The sequence below is a fragment of the Ictidomys tridecemlineatus genome, chromosome 16, assembly GCF_052094955.1.
Source record: "Ictidomys tridecemlineatus isolate mIctTri1 chromosome 16, mIctTri1.hap1, whole genome shotgun sequence".
NCBI classification, from domain to species: domain Eukaryota; kingdom Metazoa; phylum Chordata; class Mammalia; order Rodentia; family Sciuridae; genus Ictidomys; species Ictidomys tridecemlineatus.
This window is the reverse complement of record NC_135492.1, coordinates 38153003-38177012: the sequence shown is the minus strand read 5'-3', so window position 1 is coordinate 38177012 and position 24010 is coordinate 38153003. Positions and strand designations below refer to the sequence as shown.

General features: G+C 58.0%; 2 protein-coding genes and 1 long non-coding RNA gene across 9 annotated transcripts in view; 1 reads left to right on the top strand and 2 right to left on the bottom strand.

The window, feature by feature from the left end:
* Positions 1-13455, top strand: part of Grip2 (glutamate receptor interacting protein 2) — a 66500-nt gene extending 53045 nt beyond the window's left edge. For 3 of the 5 annotated variants that reach the window (XM_078033399.1, XM_078033400.1, XM_078033397.1), the window contains exons 19-24: positions 397-579; positions 1368-1536; positions 2552-2657; positions 4739-4882; positions 6106-6252; positions 7227-13455. In XM_078033399.1, the coding sequence (XP_077889525.1) occupies positions 397-579; positions 1368-1536; positions 2552-2657; positions 4739-4882; positions 6106-6252; positions 7227-7385 (908 nt within the window). In that variant the 3' untranslated portion in view covers positions 7386-13455. Of the gene's footprint in view, positions 1-396; positions 580-1367; positions 1537-2242; positions 2531-2551; positions 2658-4738; positions 4883-6105; positions 6253-7226 lie in introns of those variants that run through there. The other 2 variants (XM_078033398.1, XM_078033401.1) reach the window with 2 other exon arrangements.
* Positions 9767-24010, bottom strand: part of LOC101969042 (sodium- and chloride-dependent taurine transporter) — a 41318-nt gene continuing 27074 nt past the window's right edge. For all 3 annotated transcript variants that reach the window (XM_078033402.1, XM_078033403.1, XM_078033404.1), the window contains 6 exons: positions 20276-20388; positions 19191-19328; positions 17324-17426; positions 16902-17002; positions 15123-15293; positions 9767-13829 (listed from right to left, as the gene is read on the bottom strand). In XM_078033402.1, coding sequence (XP_077889528.1) covers positions 13689-13829; positions 15123-15293; positions 16902-17002; positions 17324-17426; positions 19191-19328; positions 20276-20388 — 767 coding nt within the window. In that variant the 3' untranslated portion in view covers positions 9767-13688. The remainder of the gene's footprint in view (positions 13830-15122; positions 15294-16901; positions 17003-17323; positions 17427-19190; positions 19329-20275; positions 20389-24010) is intronic.
* LOC144371163 (uncharacterized) lies at positions 18395-19184 on the bottom strand. The gene is made up of 2 exons (XR_013431297.1): positions 18697-19184; positions 18395-18664 (listed from the first exon to the last, which is right to left on the bottom strand). It is a non-coding gene; the product is annotated as an uncharacterized LOC144371163 (long non-coding RNA).

The following is a 24010-nucleotide window of genomic DNA, read 5'->3' as shown; positions in this document are numbered from 1 at the left end:
TATCTTCTCCAACGCCATCCATTTACCTGCAAATGCCATGATTTTGTTCTTTTTTATTGCCGAGTAATATTCCACTGTGTATATATGCCACATTTTTTTTTTTATTCGTTCATCCACTGAAGGGCATCTAGGTTGGCTCCACAGTTTAGCTGTTGGGAACTGTGCTGCTATAAACATGGATGTGGCTGTGTCCCTGCAGTGTGCTGATTTTAAGTCCTTTCCATATAGTTTGAGGAGAGGGATAGCTGGGTCAAATGGTGGTTCCATTCCCAGTTTTCCAAGGAATCTCCACGCTGCTTTCCATATTGGCTGCACCAATCTGCAGTCCCACCAGCTGTGATCAGCTGCGACTCTGAGGTCAGAGACGGCAGCTCCTCCTCCTCCTCCTCCTCCCAGGTCCCCTCCTGCCCCACAAGCCGGGCAGCCTCAGCGAGGCCAGCGACGTGGACGAGGACCCACCGGACGCCATCCAAGGAGGCCGACTCCCAGCCCGGTTCTCGCCCGCCGTGCCCAGCGTGGACAGTGCTGTCGAGTCCTGGGACAGCTCGGCCACGGAGGGTGGTGGCTTTGGGGGTCCAGGTAACACCCCGGGGTCCTTGGACCGGCCTCGGTGTGGGGCTCAGTCCCTCTGGAGCTCCTTCCTGCCCCTCCTGTCTAGCCTGACCCTCTAGGCGACACTTCATAGAAATAAGACGCAATTCGACCCCATTGACCACGTCCAGGGTCCCTGGGCTCCCCGGGGCACTACCATTCCCCGCACCCCAGCCAGCTACTTAGACTTCTCCTCCGTGAGTCGAAGGACCAAGCTGGGCTGGCTCCCAGGGGTCACCTGTCATCCCAGGGGCTCAGGAGGCTGAGGCGGGAGGATCGCAAGTTGGAGGCCGGCCTCAGCCACTTAGTGAGACTGTCTCAAATCAAAACCAAAAAGGGCTGGGGACGGGGCTCCGTGGTTAAACACCCCGGGGTTCAATCCCTGGTACCAGGGGGAAAAAAAAGGAACCAAGTTTACCCCATTCCCATCCCGACCTCTGGTACACAGTAGGTGCCCAATTAGTGTTCACTGCATCCAGTTGAACATGCAAAATCAGAGAGCACCCTCCCTCCCCATCCTCCGGGCTGAGCCTCTCAGCTCAGTCTCTGGGGACGGTCTTCAGAGGCTGTCCCCAAGGAGCTGGTGGGGACAGGGTCCAGAAGGCGAGCTGGCCAAGCCAGGCCTGTGGAGCTGGGTGACCGACCAGGAGGTCTGGGGAGGGCCCCGGGGGCACAGGGACCCTCAGGGGCTCCAGAGAGTCCCACAGGCCCCCGGAGGAGCAGCCAAGTGGACAAGGTCATCCGGAAAGTGCATGTCCCCTGTCTCCGCCCGCCAGGTCCCTACACCCCACAGGCGACGGTCCGGGGTGGCGTGACCCCCCAGGAGTGGAGGTCCAGCCGGCTCAGGGGCAGCCCGCCACCCGTCGAGCCCCGGAGGACCAGCTTCACCCCGGGCCTTGCCGACGAGAGCTTTCCTGAGGACGAGGACTGGGAGCCACCAACGAGGTGTGTGGCGGGGACACCAGAGGAGGAGGAGGCAGCCTCGGGCTCTTGGCTGGGATGGGCCAGGGTGGCCGGTCCCTGGGCTGTGCCAGGATGAAGGGAGAGGGCACCAGGGCGGAGGCCCAGCTGGGAGGCTGAGGCAGGAGGATCGCAAGGTGGAGGCCAGCCTCAGCCACTGAGGCCCTAAGCCACTCAGGGAGACCCTGCCTCTAAATAACAAGAAAGGGGGGGGCTGGGGGCGTAGAGGCATCTCAGAGGACCAACAGGAGGCTCAGAACTTGAACCCGCACCCACCTTCTGCCCAGAAAGCCTTTCCGGCTTCTCTCCTGGAAAACTCCTACGCGTCCCTCAAAACCCAGCTCAAATAACCCCGGGCCTCCAGAGGGAGGCTCCCCCGGCTTTCTCAGGCAGAAGGAACCCCTCCTTCCTTCCCCTGGGACCCCGAGAGAGAGAGAGAGAGAGAGAGAGAGAGAGCCCTTTGGAATCCACAGTGTGCCTTCAATGTCACAGGACAGGGACAGGGAAGTCCCCGGTGGCCTTTGAGCCTCTCCCAGCAAAAATAAAATAAAGTCCCCTCGTCCCCATCTCTCTGTGTCCCCCTGCTGTGTCACGGCGTGTGTGTGTCTGGGCGGGGCGGGGCCTGTCCTCTGGGTCTATCCCATGGATCTCCTCTCTGTCTGTCCGTCTGTCCGTCTGTCTCTCTTCCCAGGCGTCCTGTGTCACCGCTCTCCACTCTGTCTCATCTGCCCATGTTCTAACTGGCCACCGACACTCCTGGTGGCCCCTAGCTGCGTGTCCCCCCTCCCCGGCCCATTCTGTGTCACCAACCACTGTCCCCACCCCCACCCCGGGGGGCCCCAGCACTGCCACCGAGGACATCTGCCCGCCTGCCCGTCCCTCCGTCCGTCCACCCTCTGGCCCCTTGAGCCCGACGCTGGCCCCAGGGCCCTGAAGACGCGCCTCCGGCCCCGGCCTGTCACCCAGCCGCCACCTGACGCTGTGGTTCCCTACGTTACAGCCCAGGCCCCCGCGCCCCCCGCGAGGAGGGCTTCTGGCGGGTGCTCGGGGAAGCCCTCGAAGACCTGGAGTCGTGCGGCCAGTCGGAGATGCTGCGGGAGCTGGAGGTATGGGCCACCGGGACCTGGGCACATTGGGGTGCATGTGCTGGGAGGGGACACATCCCCAGCCCTTTATTAAACATTTTTATTTTATTTTTTAAATTTGAAGACAGTCTCACTAAGTTATTTAGGGCTTTTGCTAAATTGTTGAGGCTGGCCTCCCACTTGAGATCCTCCTGCCTCAGCCTCCAGAGCCACTGACTGGGATTCCAGGCGTGGGCCACCGCTCCCAACTCTTCCGTGTGTATTTTTTAAACAATGATGCTTTGCCTGGTGTCTTTAGTATTGAAATTTCAGCATTTTTTTTCTTTGCTCACGGAGTCCATTGGTAAAGCTACGATTCCACCTGTAGGAACTGCTTTGGCTGCGATCCTTCCAATTTTGATTTATGCTGTTTTTACCAGTCCATGCAGTTTCAAATGTTTCAAAGATTTTCACCATCGTCTTCACTTCAACCCCTGAACTGTGCAGAAGTGGGGAGTTTTGTTTGTTTTTTGGTGTTTTAGAACGCTTGATTTTGTTTCTAGCTATTTTTATATTTAATGTAAAAGAAAACCCAATTCACATTGCTTTTTTCTTCATTATTATGTACCATGGCCAGAGCATATTCCATTCCATATTAATTCTTTAGAATTTGTGAAAACTTCTTTCTCTGTGGCCTAGAATGGGATCTTTTTTTTTTTTTTTTGTACCAGGAATTGAACCCAGGGGTGGTGCTTAACCACTGAACCCCATCCCCAGCCTCTTTTATGTTTTATTTTGAGACAGGGTCTCACGGAGTTGCTGAGGCTGGCTTTGAACTCACGATCCTCCTGCCTCAGCCTCCTCAGCCTCTGGGATTCCAGGCAAGCGCTACCACTTCCAGCCCCGTATTTTTTCTTAACTTCAATTTTCTAACAAAGTCTAATCAATACTTCTTAATAAGACAGGCACTTGAGAATACGCCCAACTTTACCCCAGACAATCTCCTTCTATCTCCTCACTTATTTATAAAAACTGCTCAAATTTCACGCGGGGATTCGGCCAGTACGTGTTTCGTCTTATCCACCTTTTTCTTTGCTCACGTTCCTTCTCTTATCCCACCTTTCCTTTCCGAGTTCCTTTTTTAAATATTTTTTTTTCAAAAGCTCAGTCAGTGAGGGTCTTTGGATGGCAGGTCTCTTAGTTTTGTGGTCTGAAGAGCTCTGTTTCCCTGCAGATCTTGAACGCTAGTTTAGCTGGGTATAAAACGAAAATTCTCTGACCTCTTGGAAGGTGTGGCTCCCCGTTATCTAAGAGGGACTCTGTCCTCCACGTCTCTTAGCTTTTCTTTCAACATCTTTCTCTGCCCTCTTTAATCTGCCCACCAAGTCGCTAATTCTCCCTTGGCTCTATTTATTCTAACGTATAGTCCTAGAGATTGTATTTCAGGAACTATTTCTTTTATTTGTATAATGTCTATTTATTTTTCAAACATTCTTTTGCTCTTAATGCCTTTTCCTCCCTATGTTTTGACTTCTATACATTTTCAACAGACCTAGTCTCAACTTTTCTTTTTCTTTTTTTTCCTATTATTTCTAGTGTCCTGAGCATGGATCTACCTATCTGTCACCTCTGGGGGCAGCTGGGCTTTTCGATTTCACCCTGTGCTTCCTCTCGGGGGCAGTCGCTCCCAGAGTCACCCCACCTGTGTGCTGTCTTGTTGGAGCATCTCTGAGATAGTCCCTCCTCCTGTGCCGCCCTACTGCTGCCCCCAGCCGTGGGCCTCCTTCCAGGTCTCCCCACCACAGGGCCTTTGCATATGCTGCTCCGACTTCCGGAGACACTCTCCTGCCTCCTCTCTTTTTCCTTGTCTCTGAGATCTCGGTTCTGGAACTTTCCCTGACCACTTACCCCATCCTGGGTGCTCACGACCCATGGACCTCTCCTCTGTCTCAATGATCATGTTACCTTAAGGTCTATGTTCATGAATAGCCGCGCAGCAAAGTGGTCAAGAGCCCTGACTTTGGAGCCAGACTCTGGATTCAAGTTGTCTCTCTCTAAGCCTCAGTTTACTTATCTGCAAAATGGGGGGGGGATGGTGCAAGACCCCCTCGTTACTATTGCAGGCCTCCATCATGACGGGCTCCGTGCAGAGCGGGGCCCTGGAGGGCAGGCCTGGCCCCCGGGCCTGGAGGAGGGCCCGGGAGGTGCGAGGGGCCCCCGGAGAGCTGCAGGAGCTGCTGCGGCCCGCGCCCCTGGAGATGCACAAGGTGGGTGCCGGGTGGGGGCCTCTCTGCTCTCCACGTTCATCCTCCTCCACCGAAAACCAGGGATTTTACACCGGGTTGAGATTCCCACGACCCCGTCATCTGGGTGACAAACACGCACAATGCAGAACGGGACTAAGTGGACCGGCCTTTACCCCCTCTCCAGTGTGTGTGAGTGGGCACCGATGTGTGCACGTGCATCTAGAAAAGTCGATATATTAGAGGCATCGAGATACGTGCACGTGTGTATACAGTTGGCCCTCCCTATCCACAGCTTCTGCGTCTGCAGGTCCAACCACACACAGGTTGGAAACATTCATCCAAAAATGACATCCGTGCTGGGCACCAGGGTGAATGGCTGTCATCCCAGGGACTTGGGAGGCTGAGGCAGGAGGATCGTAAGTTGGAGGCCAGCCTCAGCCACTTAGCCAGACTCTCAAAATTCAAAAATAATAATAATAATAATAATAGAAATGGCTGGGGATGGGGCTGGGGCTGGGGCTCAGTGGCAGAGCACGCACCTAACATGTGCGAGGCCCTGGGTTCGATCCTCAGCACCACATAAAAGTAAATAAATAAAATAAAGGTATGGTGTCCAAGTACGACTAAAAAAAATTTTTTAAAAATGGCTGGGGATGTGGCTCAGCGGTAAAGCATCCCTGGGTTCAATCTGTGCTTTTTTTTTTTTTTAAATGACATCTGCACTGAACATGTACAGACTTTTAAGTCTTTAAGGGTTACTAGAATCAATCTCCTGCAGAGAGTGAGGAACCACTGTGCAATCTCTCTCTCTCTCTCTCTCTCTCTCTCTCTCTCTCTCTCTCTCTCTCTGGGATTAAATCCAAGGACCCTGAACCACTGAGCCACATCCCCAGCGCTTTTCATTTTTCCTTTTGAGACAGGTCTCACTAAGTGGCTGAGGCTGGCCTCCAACTTGCGGTCCTCCTGCCTCAGCCTCTCCCAGCCACCGGGGGGCTGACAGGCGTGGGCCAGGGCACCAGGCTGGGTAACATTTTTCTATCCATCATAACTTTCCGTCCGTCACTACCTGAAACGAGAAGCCAGCATCTCCCAGGAGGAGAAACCCCCAGCCCCCTGTCTCTGAGCCACCTTGAGCTCGAACCCAGCTCTTCCCAACGCCAGGCGGAGGGATTCAGGCCACCACGGGGGGGGGGGCTGGAGTCACAAGTCAGAGCTTCAGGGACCCCCCGTCCTTCTGCTCCCAGGTGACGCTGCACAAGGACCCCGTGCGGAACGACTTTGGTTTCAGCGTCTCCGACGGCCTCCTGGAGAAGGGGGTGTACGTGCACACCGTGCGCCCCGAAGGACCCGCCCAGCGGGGGGGCCTCCAGCCCTTTGACAGGGTCCTTCAGGTAACGCAGGGGACACTGCAGGGGTGGGGGGGGGGCCTCGGGACGGGGGGAGAGCCACCTCTACACATCTGGGAGAAGCCAATGACGACTGGGTGCGGTGGCACCCGCCTGTCATCCCAGCGACGTGGGAGGCTGAGGCAAGAGGATCCCAAGTTGGAGGCCAGCCTCAGCAACTTGGTGAGACCCTATGCAACTTAGACCCTGTGTCAAAATTAAAAATTAAAAAAAAAGAATAGGGGTGTAGCTCAATGGGAAGTCACCCCAGGTCCTACCCCCAGTGCAAGCAATAATAAGGGGAATGACAAAGTGAGCTGTACCAGTCAGGTGAGGCTGAGTTTTGCTGCAGTAACAAACAACCCCCAGACCTCAGTGCTGAGCATGCACTAGTATTGAACTACTCTGTGCGTCCACTGGGGGGCAGTGTGGCCTTGCATTCCCCAGGCGGATGGACCCTCCAGCTTGTCTAACTCCCGTGGCCTCCTCAAACTGCAGGACAGAGGAAAGGAGGCTGCCTTCACCCAGAAAGATACCTGTCACCATCCTTCGCAGCCCATGTGACCTGCCTGACAGCCAAGGAGACCGGGGACGGTGGGAGGTCCCCCTGGACCCTCCCTTCCCATGCCCAGACATTTTTGTCTCCTGGCTCTGGTACTAAATGGACTAAACTTGTGCTTTCTCTCCCTAAATCCATGGGGCTTTTTCAACTTAGTTATTTTGAAAGGAAATTTTTTTGTTGTGGCTTTGGATGGAGCCCAGGGGCGCTTAACCACGGAGCCCCAGCCCCGGCCCTTTTTATTTTTATTTTTTTTTCATTTTGAGACAGGGTCTTGCTAAGTGGCTCAGGGTCTCACTCAGTGGCTGAGGCTGGCCTCCACCTTGGGATCCTCCTGCCTCAGCCTCCCGAGCTGTTCCCTTCCACTTCCCTGCTGCTGAGCTGACCCCTGGGTCCTGTCGCCTGGATGTGCCCTGTGCAGGTCAACCACGTCCGCACGCGGGACTTCGACTGCTGCCTGGCGGTGCCACTCCTGGCCGAGGCGGGTGACGTCCTGGAGTTGGTCATCAGCCGCAACCCCCTGGCGCAGAGCAAGAGGACATCGCGAGCGCCAGGCCCCGGCAGTCCCCAGATGCTCTGAAGGTGGCCCTCGATCCAGACACCCCAGGGGCCAACGGCGGGGGACCCGTGGGCACCTGCTTGGCCGACGGGGACGGGACCTGGTCTCTGTCCCCAAGTTCCGTGTCAACAGGGGGCACCAGGCAGCGAGGTCCCCGTCCTCGGTTCACAGTGACATCTGCGTGTTTGCCAAGTTGGTCACCAAGATGCCCCAGAGGAGCCGCAGAGGGGTGGGGACAGGAGGAGAGGGGCTGGGGCTTCCCAGGTCCCCGTGGGCCTCCGTGGGGACAGGTGACAGGGACGGGCTACCAGGGGCGCTGAGCTTGCCGTCACAGGAGGTGAGCAGAGACCGTCCCCCAGGACCTGTCCCCTGGACTCAGGTGCTTACACTCCCTGGCAGAGGGCCCATGTCACCCAGGGACCGGGCCACCAAGGAGGATGTGTTCAGGGTGGGATTCCCGCAGCACCTCCGCTTTGGGGACACCGAGCTGGGGCACGTGGGACCCCGGGAAGCCGGCCCTGAGCCTTTGACGGGGGCCTGTGGGTCTGGGGACCCTGGGGCGGGCACCATCGGGCTCTGGGTGACCACGACCCATCTCCGTCCCCGAGTTAGTCCAGGCCCCTTTCAGTGGCGATGCCATGTCCCCGGGATCGGTTCCTGTTGGACAGTCTCTGAGGGGACACAGGACCCTCTCCACCTGCCCACCGTCCCCTCCACTTCCCGGCGTCCTGCTCCCCGATGGTCCCGTCCCCGAGGGTCCTTCCTGCCTCTGGCTGGGGCCACCCAAGCGTCTCTGCCATCTTGGATTCCCGGGTCCACGTCCACCCCAGGGTGAAAGGACTCTGCCCACCCGTCATCAGGGGCACCATGCGAAGGCCCAGAGACCCCGGCTTCGAGGGGTGGGAGACGGCACCGCCAGAGAGACGTGTCTCTCGGGGCCATCAGCGGGTCCTGCTGTGCAGCCTTGGATGGGTGGCCCACCCTCTCTGGGCCTTTGTGAAGAAACAGGGCTGTCACGGACACACACTCAGGGCTTCTGGGCTTGGGCTTGCCCCTTCGACTCCAGGCCAGGGAGGACACATCCACTCGGACCCGCACCCCCCTGTCCCTTCCTCGGGCTGTGGCCTCCGCCATTTACCCCCCCCATATGCAATGCGGCCGGGCGGCGTGGCTCTGTGGCCGGTGGGACCTTGTCGTATGCAATCCTCCCCGTGGCTTCTCGTGGGGACGCCCCCCAGCACCCCTCCCCGGTGACCGCCCTGCCTGCAGACGCCTCTTGGGAACGGCCCCTGTGACATGTCCCCCCCTGTCCCCAAAGCTGTATTTTTCTCTGGCTGAGATGAGGACTTTCCTTGTAAAGTATTTTTCTACTCGGGGTTTCTTAGGGCTCCGGGGGGAGCCAACCAGCGACACTGCAAAGGCCACCTGTGGTCCATGGGGGGCCCAGGTGTCAATCTGTGTCCCTCCAGACGGCGTGGCGGGCGTGGGGTGGGGTCGGGGGTCCAGAACCCGCGGGGTGATTTTTTTTTAAAAAAAAAAAAAGTAAAAAACATTCCAGGCACCGGAGTGCGCGGTTTTCTTTTTCCTTAATTTTCTTTATCTCTTGGTCGGCGAGACCCAGTGTCCCTGCAGACCCAGTGACGTCGCACCTGGTTTCAGTTCAAACGCTGTTTTTGTTGTGGTTTGAAGTTTGGGTACCCAGGATGGAACCCCGGGAGGACTTAACCATCGAACCCCCAACCCCATCGAATCCCCTTATTTTTATTCCTTTTTTAGAGACAGGGCCTCGCTATGTTGTTGAGGCTGGCCTCCAACTTTCGATCCTCCTGCCTCAGCCTCCCCAATGTGAATGCACGTTAGCCATACGTCAATACATTTTAAAAACCTGCCATTTACTGGGCGTCATGTGGCCCCTGGACGTTACAACATCCACAGAGGGACTCAGGGCCTGTCTGCCTACTACAGTGGAGGACGGTGAACCCTGTAAGCAAATCATTAAGACTTCGGGCTCCGGAGGCCGAGGCAGGAAGGATCGCAAGTGGGCGTCCATGAGCAAATTCGCGTGAGACCCTGGCTCCAAAATAAAAACGAAAAAGGGCTTGGAGGGTGGGCGCGGTGGCGCACACCTGTCATTCCCCCCAGCAGCTCTGGAGGCTGAGGCAGGAGGATCCCGAGTTGGAGGCCAGCCTCAGCCGCTCAGCGAGAGTCCCTGTCTCTCAATAAAATACCGAAATGGTCCCCCCCACCTCCACCTGGGACGGGATCCTCCACCTGCACTCTCTACATGTTTGCAGGGTCGGCCTCAAAAAGCCCTTCACAGAAATTTCTAGAAACTGTCAAGGGCTCACCCAACCCACGGGGGAAACGTCCGCTCAGCCCCAACACACCGCACACCCGCTGGGGGCTTTTAAAAAGGAAACGTTTATTGTCGTGTTATCAGGTGATTACAAACTCCTCTACAAAAAAGAAAAAGAAGCCAAAGATGGATTTAAAATATCGATATACATATTTATCTAAAAAGCCAAAGAAGAAATGAACACACACACTCACGCTCACACGGGCCCTGCGAACCCCAGGGACCCTCCATCGTCACACGTGGACGCGCAGAAGCTCGTATTCTGCGGGGACAGGGGACGGGGAGGGGGACACACCAAGGATTTTGTTCAAATACAAATATTTCCTCCTCCGAAGAGTCTCCCGTGGATGGATTTCATAGATTCTTTTTTTTTTTTTTAGTCGTATTTTTTTCTTTTTTACAAAAGTTTAAAATACCTTAAAAATAGTTTGAAGGTTTTTTTTTTAAATTTTCATTTTTTTTTAAATTTTTTTAAAATTTTTATTTTTTAAAAAAGTCCCGATGAGCCAGGACATTTTTTATTTTTTCCTGGAAGGAGGCGAACCCCACGTTTATCAGCTTTTGCTTTGTGCTAAATAGAGTCTTGGGGGGGCGTGGGGGAGGGAGGGGGCGGGGAGGGGGAGGGGAAGGTTGGGGACCGTGACTCGGGGGAAATCAAGGGACAAAAAAAAGTTAAAATGCAGCCACCATCTCGATGGGAAGCCAAAGGTCCCACAAGAGACTCCCTCCTCCTCCTCCAGGGAGTCACAACAGGTCGAGGGGACACTCAGGGGACGGTGGGGGGGGAGCTTCCTGTGGGGGGTCACGGGCCAGCAGGCGGCGGTGGCCCTGGGACCTGGGGACTCTGGATTGCTCTCCCACTTGGTGGCTCCTGGGTTTTCAGTTTGGCCCTGAATCTGTCGGAGGATCCCGCCTGCGTCTGAGGCTTTGAAGGACCCTCTAGGATTGTCCCTTGGGTCCCCTCCTGGCTGAGTCTCGGGGAGAAGTTGGGGACTCTCTGCTCCCAGCCTGGTGCCACCGCCCAGCGCCATGGCTTTATCAAGAGGGGCTCTTGGAGGTGCTCGGGGACAGCCCAGGGGGGCTCTTGGTGCCACCATCTTTGGGGTGCTGGGCGGGGACCGGGGAGTGCCACCGAGTCCTGGAAATTGTCATTAAACCCTAATTTGTTTTTTTAGGGGGAGCCGACCGGCCGGCCTGGGCCTGGGCTGGCTCTTGCGCACAGAGGACTCTCAGGTCCCCTCTCCCAGGGGTGACCTGCGGGGAAGGAGGTCCCTGGGCAGGGCCAGAGGGGACAGATGGCCTGTCCTGCCCAAGGCCACCTCCCGTCTCGCCAGCTGGGGACCGAGAGGCCCCGGGGGAGGGTCTGAGGTGCTTCTCGCCCCGTCCCTGGCCACCAGTCAGCTGCTTCCTCGGCCACCAACGCGTCTGTGGTCGCCAGGGAGAACCTTGGGGAGGGATGGGGACTCGCCGGCCGCCGCCTGGTCCTCGTGACTCGGGAACGTCTGGAGCCCCCTCCCTGCTCGGGGACCGGGCTTCCCCAGGGACACCGAGGTCACGGCACAGGGGACCCTGGAGAGCCTTGGGGACAGTCCCAGGGTCTCCGATCCATGAGGCGGCTCCCCGGGGAGGGGAGGGGGGACATTCATCTTGGGGACCCCCCACCCACTTCTTCATCTTTAAAATGCCTTGGTGGCTTCCCGTCCAGATGGGGCAGCCTGGGCACCGGGTGACACCAGATCTAGGTGACACCAGGTCTCTGACCCGTCCCAGGCAGACGGATGGCGGGAGGAAGGTCGGACCCGCCTGTCCCAAGACGGGGACCAGTCGTGAGCTCTAAGGGACAGATTCCACTTCTACAGAGACAGACGGGACAGACGGCCATCGTCACGGGGGACACGGACCAACGCTGTGGCCAGGAGGGGACACGGGAAGGCAGGGGCCCGGGGCCCCGGGAGCAGCAGCTGGAGACGGTGGCCGACCCCTCTTCCAGGTGGGGGCCTTGGGGACCCGGCCTCTGTGTGCGTCTTTGGTCTAGGAGAGTGTCACCACGTTAGCGGGACGTCCTTCCCCCAGGTCACGAGGTGGTGACAGGAGGGAAAAGGGGGACCGAGAGGACCCCGAAGGCTCAGGTGGCCGCAGTCTGTCAGGGTCCTGCTCCCTGGGGGACGGGGGGACCCTGCCTTCCCAGAGGGACACAAGGTGAGTTTTCTAGAAAGTTCCAGAAGACGACAGGAAAACCGGGGGGGGGAGGGGGGTCACACGGCAACTGGGTCACATCAGCAGGACAAGGACACAGGCCCCACACCACGGGGACCGCAGAGACACGGACAAACGGGGGCAGGGGACCAGCACGGGTGGCTTGGAATGGGATCGGGGGACATTTGGCAGAGTGTCCCTAAATAGGCCACTTGTCCGAGACCAGAGGGGCAGGAGGGGGACGGGGGGTCTCCCCCCTCCACTAAAAATCCCAAATTGGGGCGGCAGGAGGTTTCCAGGGACGCGGACGCCAGCCTCGGGGACAGTCCCCGCCTGGGCGCCTGTGGTCACGTTGGGGTGTGGCCGAGAGCCTGACCACAGTGACAAGGACGGCCCATGGCCCCGCTCAGGCCCGCGGGGGGCACGGGGTGGACGTCTGAAGGGTGTAGCACCTTCCTTCCTGGTTCAGGGGCCAACCTGGCTCTGGGTGTCACTCACGATGACACCAGCTCCTGGGGGTGCCAGCCCCCCCCCCGTGTCCCTGGACGACCTTGACCCTCCAGACCCTCCTCGGGCCGGCGCTCAGGAGGATTTGGGGGGTGCCGGGCACCTCCATCCCCCTCCCCCAGGCCACTCTGGGCATTTGGGGGCTAGGAGCCGAGGTGGCCCTAGGTGACACTTGGAACACGCAGGGCCCTGTCCTTTGGTCCATCTGTGACCCCCAGACCCCGGATGCTCTCGAGCCAGCTTGGGGTCTTTGCCCGGAATGTTCCAGAAAGGATCGTGGGTGGCCCATCACCCACCTCTTTCAAGGGCTACCAGCTCTCTGCCATCTCTCACAGCTCCTGCTTGGACCCTGGACTCGGACAGTCCTACTGATTATCCACCCTCGATCTCAAAATAAAAGATGGGAATTTTTTTTTTTTTTTTTAAACCCGGAGCTTTAGAGTTTCTATTGCTCTTTAACTTTTCAAATCCTGCTTCAAGAGTCTCCTCTCTGAGCTCTCTCCGTCCGTCTATTTAACTTGAGGGCCTGGTTCACAGATTTTGGCAGGTTTCCTGTTGGCTGAGAGAAATGTAACGAAGGGTCTCCTCCGGGCCCTGTCTCTTCTGCTCCTCGGGGGGGGGGGGGGGGGTCTGGCCAGTCACTCTGCTCGGGATGTGGGACCCCTGAACCAGGTTCGGAAAGATACTACACCCTCAGGATGCCGCTCAGGGCTGAAAAAAATCGTCCTCAACGTTTTAGTTTTCCTTGGGGGTCAGAATTTTCTCCTGGTTCGACCAAGCACCGAAAGATTGCTTTTGGAAAACCATAAAAAAAAACGATCTCTATTGCTGGCGAGAAGAGTCATTCACATGGTCAAAGTGTCCCATGGTCAAGAGTCACATGTTCCAGAAAGAGAAAAAAACAAAGATATCTACAAAGAAAACTTTTCACCCCGTTCCCGTAAAATAGACCTAATTCAGTCGGAAAGTTCCGATTTCCCTGGGGACATCTGCCCAGGGGGGGGTGGTTTCTTCTATTTTTTTTTTTTTTTTGTACAAAATATCCCCAAATCAGAACAAAATACGCACACCCACGATACACACACACACACACGCTCACGCACACGCGCGCACGCACGGAGTTCACGTTTGACAAAAAAATACACCAACGAGGATGAGGACGAGATCCCTAGTGCAAAATATAAAGCTCTGTAAACCTGGTCCTAGGAGAATCTAATGTTAGTAAACAGGTGGAAAGCGGCCGCCCCGGGGCCCCCGCGGGGGTCTCACATCATGGTCTCCACGATGATGTGAGTCGGTTTCATGAGGGTCCCGTTGAGCGTGATGCGGGAGCTGTAGGGAGTGGCCCCTTCACACTCCACGGCCCAGCGGTTGGGTTCCCTCGGGGTCAGGAGGTACTTGACTCTCTGCAGAAGGAAGACCCGGGGGGCTCAGATGGCCCCGTCCCCGTCCCCCTCGGCCTCCCTCCTGACATTTCTGGTGTGTGCTGTGTGGCGTTGGGACAGTGATCACCCTCTCTGGTTTTGGGGGTTCTCCGGGAGTGGATGGAAGGTTCTTGCTCCCTGATTGGACTTTGGCTCATGCTTCTGGGGATGAGGGAGGGGGCCACTTGGGAGTGCTCAGAGAGCAGCCGGTGTCCCCTGTCGGTCCCCAGGCCCAGGATTTCAGGTTTGTTTGGTTTTTTTGGTACCTGGGATTGAACCCACGGGGACTTGACCCCTGAGCCCCGTCCCCAGCCCTTTTTCTATTTTATTTAGAGACAGGGTCTCCCTGAGTGGCTCAGAGCCTCGCTAAGTGGCTGAGGCTGGCCTCCAACTTGCCATCCTCCGGCCTCAGCCTCCCGAGCCTCGAGATTCTACCATCTTAAGACCTGACAGGCTTTCCGGGATTCTGGCTGGATACTGGGGTCCTGTCTGATGAAGACCCAGGGGTGGGGGTCTGCCTGGCTCCCTGGTCCCCCCCGACCCCGGGTTCCTTCTCCGCTCTCCCCACTCTCGACCTTTCCCCTTCCAGCTCAGGAGGAAGCTCGGGCCAGCCCGGGGGGAGCAGGGCCCCAGGACATCCTGGCTCCAGATTTTGAAAAGAGAAAAACAATAAAATTTAAAAAAAAAAAACACACCACCCGGCTCAGAACAAAACCACGCATCCTGGCGCCAACCCAAGCCCGGAGGCTCCAGGAGATGCTGAGAAGGGAATTTCTTGGAAAGAGCCTCGGCCTCTGCCAGCCGCGACCCGCCCTGGGGCCTCCGTATTGTGGAGAGGAGGCTGGGACAGGAAGGGGACCCCCGGGGGACACGGGCAGACACACAGTCTGCCACCAACCCAGCTGAGACCCGGGCACAGGGGGCTTCTGGGGGCCCAGTCCCCAGGCTGGGCCTCCCCTGGGCTCCAGGGTACGGAGAGGTGTCTGGGGGGGGGACTCAGCTCCTTTCTCCAGAACCTTCTGTCCTTGACTCTGACATTCTGGAACCTTCTTCCTCAGCCCCCAGACCTGCCCTGACCAGGACCACAAAGCCCTCTCCCCCCTCTGCACCAACGGGGCTCTGGGCCTCTTTTCCCACAATGCACTCTGCCCAAACCATCCCGGGAAGGGTCTAGAATTCAGAGAGGGCTACCGTCTTGCTTAAGGTCACACAGCAAAAAGCCAGCCAGCCAGCCGGCCGGCGTCGGCCTCCCGCTTCTCCCAGCCCAGCACTCACCACGAGGAACGGCCCCTCCGTCTGGCAGAGGCGAATCAGGATGACCAAAGGGATGCACATCATGGACGACAGGGCCAGGCCCCAGCCAAACCCGATGGCCCAGTTTGGGTACACGTAGACTTTGTTGTAGGTCAGGGGCACGTACTTGGCGAGAGAAAAGACAAAACATCCCTACAGAGAGAGAGAGGGGGGCGGTCAGAGGGGGGTCTGGGACCAGGACGGGCCTCAACCTGAGAGGCTGGGCACAGTGGGGCACGCTTGTCATCCCAGTGGCTCTGGAGGCTGAGGCAGGAGGATCGTTAAGAGGAGGCCAGCCTCAGCAACTTAGTGAGGCCCTAAGCCACTCAGGGAGACCCTGTCTCTAAATAAAATGCAAAATGGGGCTGGGGACGGGGCTCAGGGGTCCAGGGTCCCCGAGTTCAATTCCTGGTAACAAAGAAAAAAAAAAAGAATCTGAGGGTCAGAGTGACAGGCACGGGTCATGAGTAAGCGTTCAGTGGGGACAAGAACATGCACCGAGATGGACCCAACGCCTCTCTGCCAGGGGTCAACTCAGCTGTGGTCCATGGTTGCCATAGTTACTTACTTTTCTGGGGGAAAAAAATAATTCAGGGGTGGGGGAACCCCATCCTATTAAATGATGTTGGTAATAAAGTCGTCAGCTCCCACCAGAACCCCTTCAGAGTGACCTTGTTCCAGAGGTGGGGAAACGGAGGCCCACAGAGGGACCTGGCTGCTTGAGGTCACTCGACAAGCTAACAGCAGTGCTGACCCAGCGTGGCCTGGGAGCAGAGGGCCCCTGGCGCTCCTTATGGGGACTCCCAAGATGGCGGCCCCTCCCAAGATGGCGGCCCCTCCCAAGATGGCGGCCCCTCCCAAGATGGCGGCCCCTCCCAAGATGGCGGCCCCTCCCAAGATGGCGGCCCCTCCCAAGATGGCGGCCACTCCCAAGATGGCGGCCACTCCCAAGATGGCGGCCACTCCCAAGATGGCGGCCACTTCCAAGATGGCGGCCACTTCCAAGATGGCGTCCCCAGGAAGGGCAAGAGTGGCCATGGAGAGGGTGTCTCTGGGCAGCACGTTCCCCAGGACACTGGTGACTTCACACAGGGACAGGTCAGCAGCCTTCCCTGCCGAGGATCTCCCGATTGTAGGGAGGACAACCTCTGAGGCAGAACTCATGGGAATGGACCAAGGCCCCTCCCAAGATGGCGGCCCCTTCCAAGATGGCGGCCCCTCCCAAGATGGCGGCCCCTCCCAAGATGGCTGCCCCTTCCAAGATGGCGGCCCCTTCCAAGATGATGGTGGCCCCAGGAAGGGCAAGGTGGGCCACCACTGTCCCCACGTCCTGAGGGGCTATGAGGTCTCCTCAACCTTGGGAGAGCCCAGAACATTCCTCTGCGAGGACGTCCTCTCTGGAAGCCACCGTCCTCATCCCACCATGGAAACAACATGTCCAGTGTCCATGGAAATGCCCAAGCCTGCCACTGGACGTCCACCTCACCCGGCTCACAGGCTCTGGGACAGTCAGAGGGGAGCTTGGTCCTCCGCTGTCACCTCCACCCTCCCTGGCTGCACCCTACCCTTTCAGAACACAGGTGGCTTCCTCGGCCGGGGACGCCCTTCCTGTCCCCTCTGCCCAACAAACTCCTATTCATCCCTCAGAACCCGTCTCTGGGAACCCTTCTGGAGTGGCCTCTGTCCCCGAAGCTGAAGGGGCGACCCTAGAGACCCAGAGATGTCCCCACCCCCCCCCCCTCGAGCCAAGTCTGTACTCACAACACAGAGAACCGGGGTAATGACAGTCCAGCTGTACTTCATCCAGGGCCCAGGCCGGTAGCCGATCATGTCCTCAATACCATCATAAAAGTTGTCACCACCTGCCAAAGACAGCGGTGGACACTGGGTGACACAGCACCGTGACCGCGGTGTGACACGCTGGTGACATGTGACATTCTGCCCCAGGGAAGGCTGTGTCAGGGGGCTCAAGGAGATGTGTACCTTGAACCCTCCCAGCACTGGGGTCATCTGGACCGTTATCTGGATAAAGGGTAATAAGTCGGACCCAGAAAGGGGCGCCTCCGAGAGGAGAGGCCGGGAAGAGGAGGCCTTTCTGTTAATCTCACTGCTCCTGAAGCTTCCCCGCATAGAGAGGCCCAAAGGAGAGGCTTAGGGAAGAATATGCCGGAATCTGTACTCACCGAATATCCAGGCAATAACAACACATTCAAAGAATGCAACCCACAGAAGGCATACACCACTAGCTGCATAGTAGTCAAAGAGTTGAAACACATACATGCCACCCTGTAAGGAAAAAAAGAACAACACATCCGAGGCTGAGTGCTGGTTTGGGTTCTAATTCCCTTCATATACAAAGAGCTCTGGCAAATCAACAACAACAACAACAAAAATACTCCCAAAGGTAAAAAAAAAATGGGTGACACAGGATGACCGGATAAATGTGTATAAAAAGATGTCCAGCTTCACGGTTTGAAGTTTGAACCTTCTTTAACTCGGACACACAGAGACGGAAAGTAGACAAACAACATTGTCTTAGCAAAAATAATGGCCAAAATAATGGCCGCCGAATCGAGTGCAGTTAACACACAGGACTCCGGTCCCACCCAGCTAGAGGAGGGACGCAGCAGGGCAGGCCCGGGGTGACGCTGGGCTTGTGTGGGCTGAGCGCGTTGTCTCTCTGGCTTTCCTCTTGCTAGAGGTGCCCAGGCTCGGTGACACACCTGCTCCTGTCACCTCTCGGGCGCTCTGTTAATTTTATTTATTTTTGGTTCCAGGGATTGGACCCACTGAGCCCCCGTCCCCAGCCCTTTTTATCATTTTTTTATTTAGAGACAGGGTCTCGCTAAGTTGCTGAGGCTGGCCTCCAACTTGGGATCCTCCTGCCTCAGCCTCCTGGGTCACGTGCGCCAGCCCTTAAACCTATTTTAAGTGGAGCCCCCTCCTGGCCCCTGGCCACTCTGAACCGTGGATCTGCCCCCGTCAGCCAGAAACCCACACGTCCCCCGCCTCAGCCCTGATGGGCCACACGTGTCCGGCCCTGCCCAGCCCTGCCCAGCCCTGCCCATGGGTGGCCATGGCCAGGGGCAGTCAGTGCACCCCACCTTCCACAGGGACAAGGGGAGTCCCCGTGCCACACAGGGAGGGCCAGGCACCTCCATGCCCCCTGTCACCGTCATTGTCACCTGTCACCATTATTGTCACCTACCTGCCAGCCTCATTGTCACCCACCTCCATCACCACTGTCACCGTCATTGTCACCTATCTCTGTCACCCTTGTCACATCATTGTCACCTACCTGTCACCCTTGTCATCCTCATTGTCACCTACCTCTGTCACCATTGCCACCATCACTGTCACCCACCTCTGTTCACCATCGTCACCCTCATTGTCACCTGCCACCATCATCACCCTCATTGTCACCTACCTGTCACCATCGTCACCCTCACTGTCACCTACATTGGTCATGATTGCCACCATCACTGTCACCCATCTCTATTCACCATCATCACCCTCATTGTCACCTACATGTCACCATCGTCACCCTCATTGTCACCTACATCTGTCACCATTGTCACCCTCATTGTCACCCTACCTCTGTCACCACCGTCACCCTCATTGTCACCTACATTGGTCACCATTGTCATCATCATTGTCACCCACTTCCATTGTCATTGTCACCCTCATTGTCACCCACTTCCATTGTCATTGTCACCCACCTCCATTGTCATTGTCACCCTCGTTGTTACCATCACTGTCACCTCCAGCACCATCATCACCCTCATTGTCACCTACCTCTGTCACCATTGTCACCAATATTGTCACCCACTTTCATCATCATTATCACCCTCATTGTCACCCACCTGTTACCCTCATCGTTACCGACATCTGTCACCATTGTCACCATCATTGTCACCCACCTTCATCATCATCGTCACCCTCATGGTCACCTACCTCTGTCACCTACCTCCTTGGCCATCACCACTCTGACCGTCACCTCCCTCGGTCGCCCTCACTGTCACCTCCCTCGGTGGCGCTGTTGTCACCTACCTCCGTCACCATCGTCAGCCCCAGCAGGTAGCTGATGCCACACACGATGGCGATGAAGATCTCCCGGCGATAGCCCTTCCTTAGGAAGGACGGGTAGAGGTCCACCAAGGACGTGATCTGTCCCTCGACTTCCACAAACTGCGGGGACAGGAGCAGCCGTGAGGGGACACACACAGGTCAAGTCCAGGCCCTCGGAGCCGGGAGCCCTGGGCCGCGGGGGTCCCCACACCACCTGTCCCCTGTGTCTGAGTGACAGGCCACCTGACCACCGAGCCTCGAGTCCCAGGCTCTGCACAGACGGGGTAAGGAGTGACCGCCGTCCCCGGGGCTGGCTTTGAGGGCTTCCTGGGACCCCTAAGGTCATCTGTGGACCTGGGACCTTCCAGAGAGGGGCCTGTCCCCACCCGGGGCCCGTGTCCCCGAGGGAGGAAAGTCTCATGAGGAACTGAGGTCGCCTCTGGCTCAGGAAGCAGTTTCTCCCAAGCCCGGGTGGCCTCCTTAGGGCCCGTGGGGACGTCACGCCTCGTCGGTCATTAACCTCTGTGTTTGGCTCTGTCCCCGCCCGCAAGCCGACCTCTGGCTGAGGTTCTAGAAGCTTCCAAAGGCCAAACCCATGAACCAGGAATGATTAACGGCGTCCCCAACTTGCTGACCCAGCTGAGTCCATCAGCCAAGACGGGACTCGGAGTTTGCTTTTAGCGTCCCAAATGTCCCCCTCCTGTCTTTCCCGCTAATCCGGGTCCCCTGTCCGCCAAAGCCTCAACTGGGTTCCTTTTCTTCATTCGGAGGCCCCAGATATTAAACTCAGGGTCACTCGGCCACAGAGCCCCGTCCCCAGCCCTGTTTTGTGTTTTATTTAGAGACGGGGTCTCCCTGAGCGGCTCGGGGCCTCGCTTTGGCTGAGGCTGGCCTCCACTTTGCGATCCTCCTGCCTCGGCCTCCCCAGCCCCCCTTGGGAGGACAGGCACATTCAGTCGCACCCTGCTCAGACCCCGGGGGCTGAAACCAACTTGAAATATCCCCTGAAGGCAGCGAATCAGGTCCCCACCCCTGGGGACAGTGCCACCCCCCGGGTGGCTACGTACCTGACTATCCAGTCCAAGCAAGAGAAGCATAATAAAGAAAAGAATCGACCAAAAGGTGGGGAGCGGCATCATGGTCACAGCTTTGGGGTACGCAATGAAGGCCAAGCCAGGACCTACAAGGGAGAGAGAAAACGGGGAGGGAGGGGACACAAGGTAGGGGACGCGTCAGTGACCAGGCCGCTCGGCACCCCGGGCCTCACCGCAAAGACTCTCGGATCTGAGGTGGGCCTCCCAAACCCAAGACCCGGGGAGGAGCCGGGTCTGTCACCTGGGGAGAGACACCAGGCCTGTCTCGCTTGGGGTGGGTGGGGGGACGCACCGGGGCATCTGTCTCTTATGCAGCAAGAGTGGCCTCCAAGATCGGCCTCCAAGAGTGGCCTCCAAGAGTGGCCTCCAAGAGTGGCCTCCAAGAGTGGCCTCCAAGATTGGCCTCTGCAGAGGCCCAGAACCGTGCGGACTCGGGGTTGGAGGACCGAGGCCCAGGGAGTCAGGAGAAGTGGGGGACCCCGCCACCTCTCCCCGGCCACCTGGGCTGGGAAGTCCTGGTGGTCTGACCACCGGAGGCCTCCTGGTTTGCAAACAGAAGGTCTCTACACCTCTCTGTGCACTCCCACGAGGCGCGCTGGGCCACCCAGGGCCCAGCCCCACGGGGACAGGCACCCTCCAGGCTCGGGAGACGGACGGCCACGTTCAGACGCCCAGCACTTCCTGTCTGTACCTCCCCCCAGGACCTTGGAGGGCCTCACCTAAAAGTGAGGGGACAGGTCACCCCCAAGGGCGTCTGTCCAGATGCTCAGAGGCAGAGACCATGTCCCCCCCAACACACACACACACACAAATAAAGAGCTCTCGGTTTCAAATGAGTGGATTTGGCTGCAGGGGGTGGGCACAGGAGTGTGGTCAGCTCCCTGGGCAGCCGGTGGCTGGGATGATTCTGGAAATAGAAAGGTCTCCTCCTCCTGCCTCCGAAAGGGGACAACGAATGGTTTTCAAAGCAAACATTATGCGCCAAAGGAATGCTCTGAGGATGGGAGGGCCGGGCGCGGGGCACACGCCAGTCATCCCACAGGAGGCTGAGGCAGGAGGATCTCGAGTTCCAAGCCAGCCTCGGCCAAAGCGAGGCCCTAAGCCACTCAGCGAGACCCTGTCTCTCAATAAAATGCAAAATAGGGCTGGGGACGGGGCTCCGTGGTGGAGGGCCCCTGGGTTCCATCCCTGGTACCAAAAAATGTCCCCACTATAGTGCTAACAACCCCAAAGGAGGCAGAGGGGGGCGGCCTCTTCAGAAGGAGGAGTCGACTCAGCCAGACCCAAATAATGGCCTTGGCCTTGTCCAGTGGCTGCTTAGGGTGACCCTAAGTGGCCTAAGGGGCTCCTTTCAAGCCTGAAGGCTACTTGAATGGACCACACCGAGTGTGGACGGCTGAGAACTGGATTCAGAGAAAATAGGCTTCCCGCCCAGGACAAGCTTGGAATCGAGGTCAGGGTTAAAACAGGGCATCTGCAGCCGGGTCCACCAAGGAGGCCAGAGGAGGGGAGCACCGTGGTCCCCCTAATGCCACAGCAGTGAGGAGTTGGGCTGGGGGGCAGCGGCGCACGCCTGCAACCCCAGTGGCTCGGGAGGCTGAGGCAGGAGGCTCTCAAATTAGAGGCCAGTCTCAGCGACTTAGCAACTCAGTGAGTCCGTGTCTCTAAATAACATATAAAAAGGGCTGGGGAGGGGGGCTCCGTGGTGAAGCACCCCTGGATTCAATCCCTGGTACCCCCTCCCCCCAAAAAAATTGAGGACTTTGGTCCAGTCAATTGGGAGACAGATGTAAAATGGGACTCCCTCCCCAGCCTCCGGCCAGGGCCTCCCAAAGCTGCTCAATTTTTCTCTGTGTCTGGATTTTAATTCTGCTTTTCTCAAAACCAGGCTCTGGGAGAGGGTCCCCCCCAAAGTCTTTCCCTGAGAGCTGATGGTGACCTTGGGGGGATGAGCCAGGCTGTGTCCCCCGCGCCCAGCGCTCCCATCTGGCTACTCAATTATCTCATCTAAATACACTGCGGCTCAACGTGGTGCCCGTTAACAGCTCATTAGAGAAATAATCGCTCTGGAGGTTACCGGCGGCTCCTGGCCATCCCCACGGGGAATGAATGACCAGATGTCCGACGTGGACACAGTGGAGAGTTCGGAAACGACTCAGGATGCCCAGAGACGGGTATGCCAAAGCGCCCGGCCGTCCACAGAGAAAGTTCTGGATCACAGAGAGAGTCCTCTGCGTTTTCCACCACACCAAGACCCAGGCCCTGCCCTGGCCATGTCCATCCACCCCCGGGGCTCTGCAAAAGCCCCCACCACCTATGGGCAAAGCGGGGTCCCCCTCAACACGCCCGGCTGGCCATGGAAATTTCTAGAAGCATTTTGGGAGTCCTCCGTCTGTCCTCTGGGGACTGTCTCTGAGGGTCTGATTAGGGAGGAGGGGAAGAGAGGCCTGTAGGGGGCCGGGGGCTGGGTTCTCCGGGTGGTTCTGCAGCTTTGGGAGGGGACGGGGGTGTCCCAAGGAGGAGACCTGGCAGGGGACAGGGGACAGGGGACTCCAGGAGGTCGGAGGAGCCCAGGTAAATGCTCACACCTGAAAGGCCAGAGATTGTCACAGGTGTCCCAGGCCCGGATGGGGGGGGCAGAAGAGGGACACAGTGATTGGGGGGGGAGGTTATCCAGCAGGTGGAGCCTGGGGTTATGGAGGGACAGGGCGGGGGGCCAGGACACCCCCTGTTCTGGCTCTCACCCACCCAGAGTGACCGCTGGCCTCCACCTCGGAAATGCCCGGATGTTCAATGCCAAAGTGGCCCCTGGGACCCCAGAAGGGGGAGGGGCACCGCCTTGCATTTCAAATGCATGACGTTGGAAGAGGTCAAGGTCAAGGTCAAGGTCAAGGTCAAGAGAACAGCCCGCCCCTGGTCTGCCCCGGTAGGCTCCAAAGGGACCTTAGTCCCGGACCCTCACCTGGGTCCAGGCGACCCCAGAGCGGTTGTGACAGACGTCAGTAAGTCAGGTGGGGGTCTCAGCGGTGACAACCCCACCCACCCTTCCAGACAAGGGACAAGGACCCTCCTGAGGGGCCCGGGCAGGACCGACAAGGGCCCAAGAAGCCAGGAAAAGAAGAGTTTGGGGACCTCGGGAGCCTTGTCATGTAAAGCCACTGTCGTCTGCAAGTGCCAAGCCCGGGACATGAGCAGCGGTAACCGCGTCCTGGAACCCAGGTCCCTGAGACACTGGGTTGAGGGTCTACACCGGGGGCCACGGGAGCGCCCACCATTGCCAGGCGACACGACAGGGTTCCAGGTCCCCCAGGTCCCCGACCCCACAGAGGGCTCAGGGTTGGGACACGGAGCAGGCATCGCCTGTGACGCCACGTGTCCCCAGGAGGCGGGGGACACTGCGCTTCCCACCTTCCCACGGCCGGGGGCGGGGCGCCTTCCACTCCCTCTGGCCCCGCCCTGTCGGCCCCCCCTCGGGGATTTGATTGGCCCCCGGGGAATTTGATTGACGGATGGAGGAACTGGAGGTTTGATGGACAGATGGAGGGAGACGCATGCGCACTGAGAGCCAAGGGCCAAACCCCGTCACCCACCCAGGGTGGGGGAAGGTGGCGATGCCATGATGCCATGGCGACGGGGTGGTTTCTGTCCCTGAAACCGGGAATGGGCTGCAAAAGGGCGGACACACCACGTCGCCTGTCCCCAAATGTC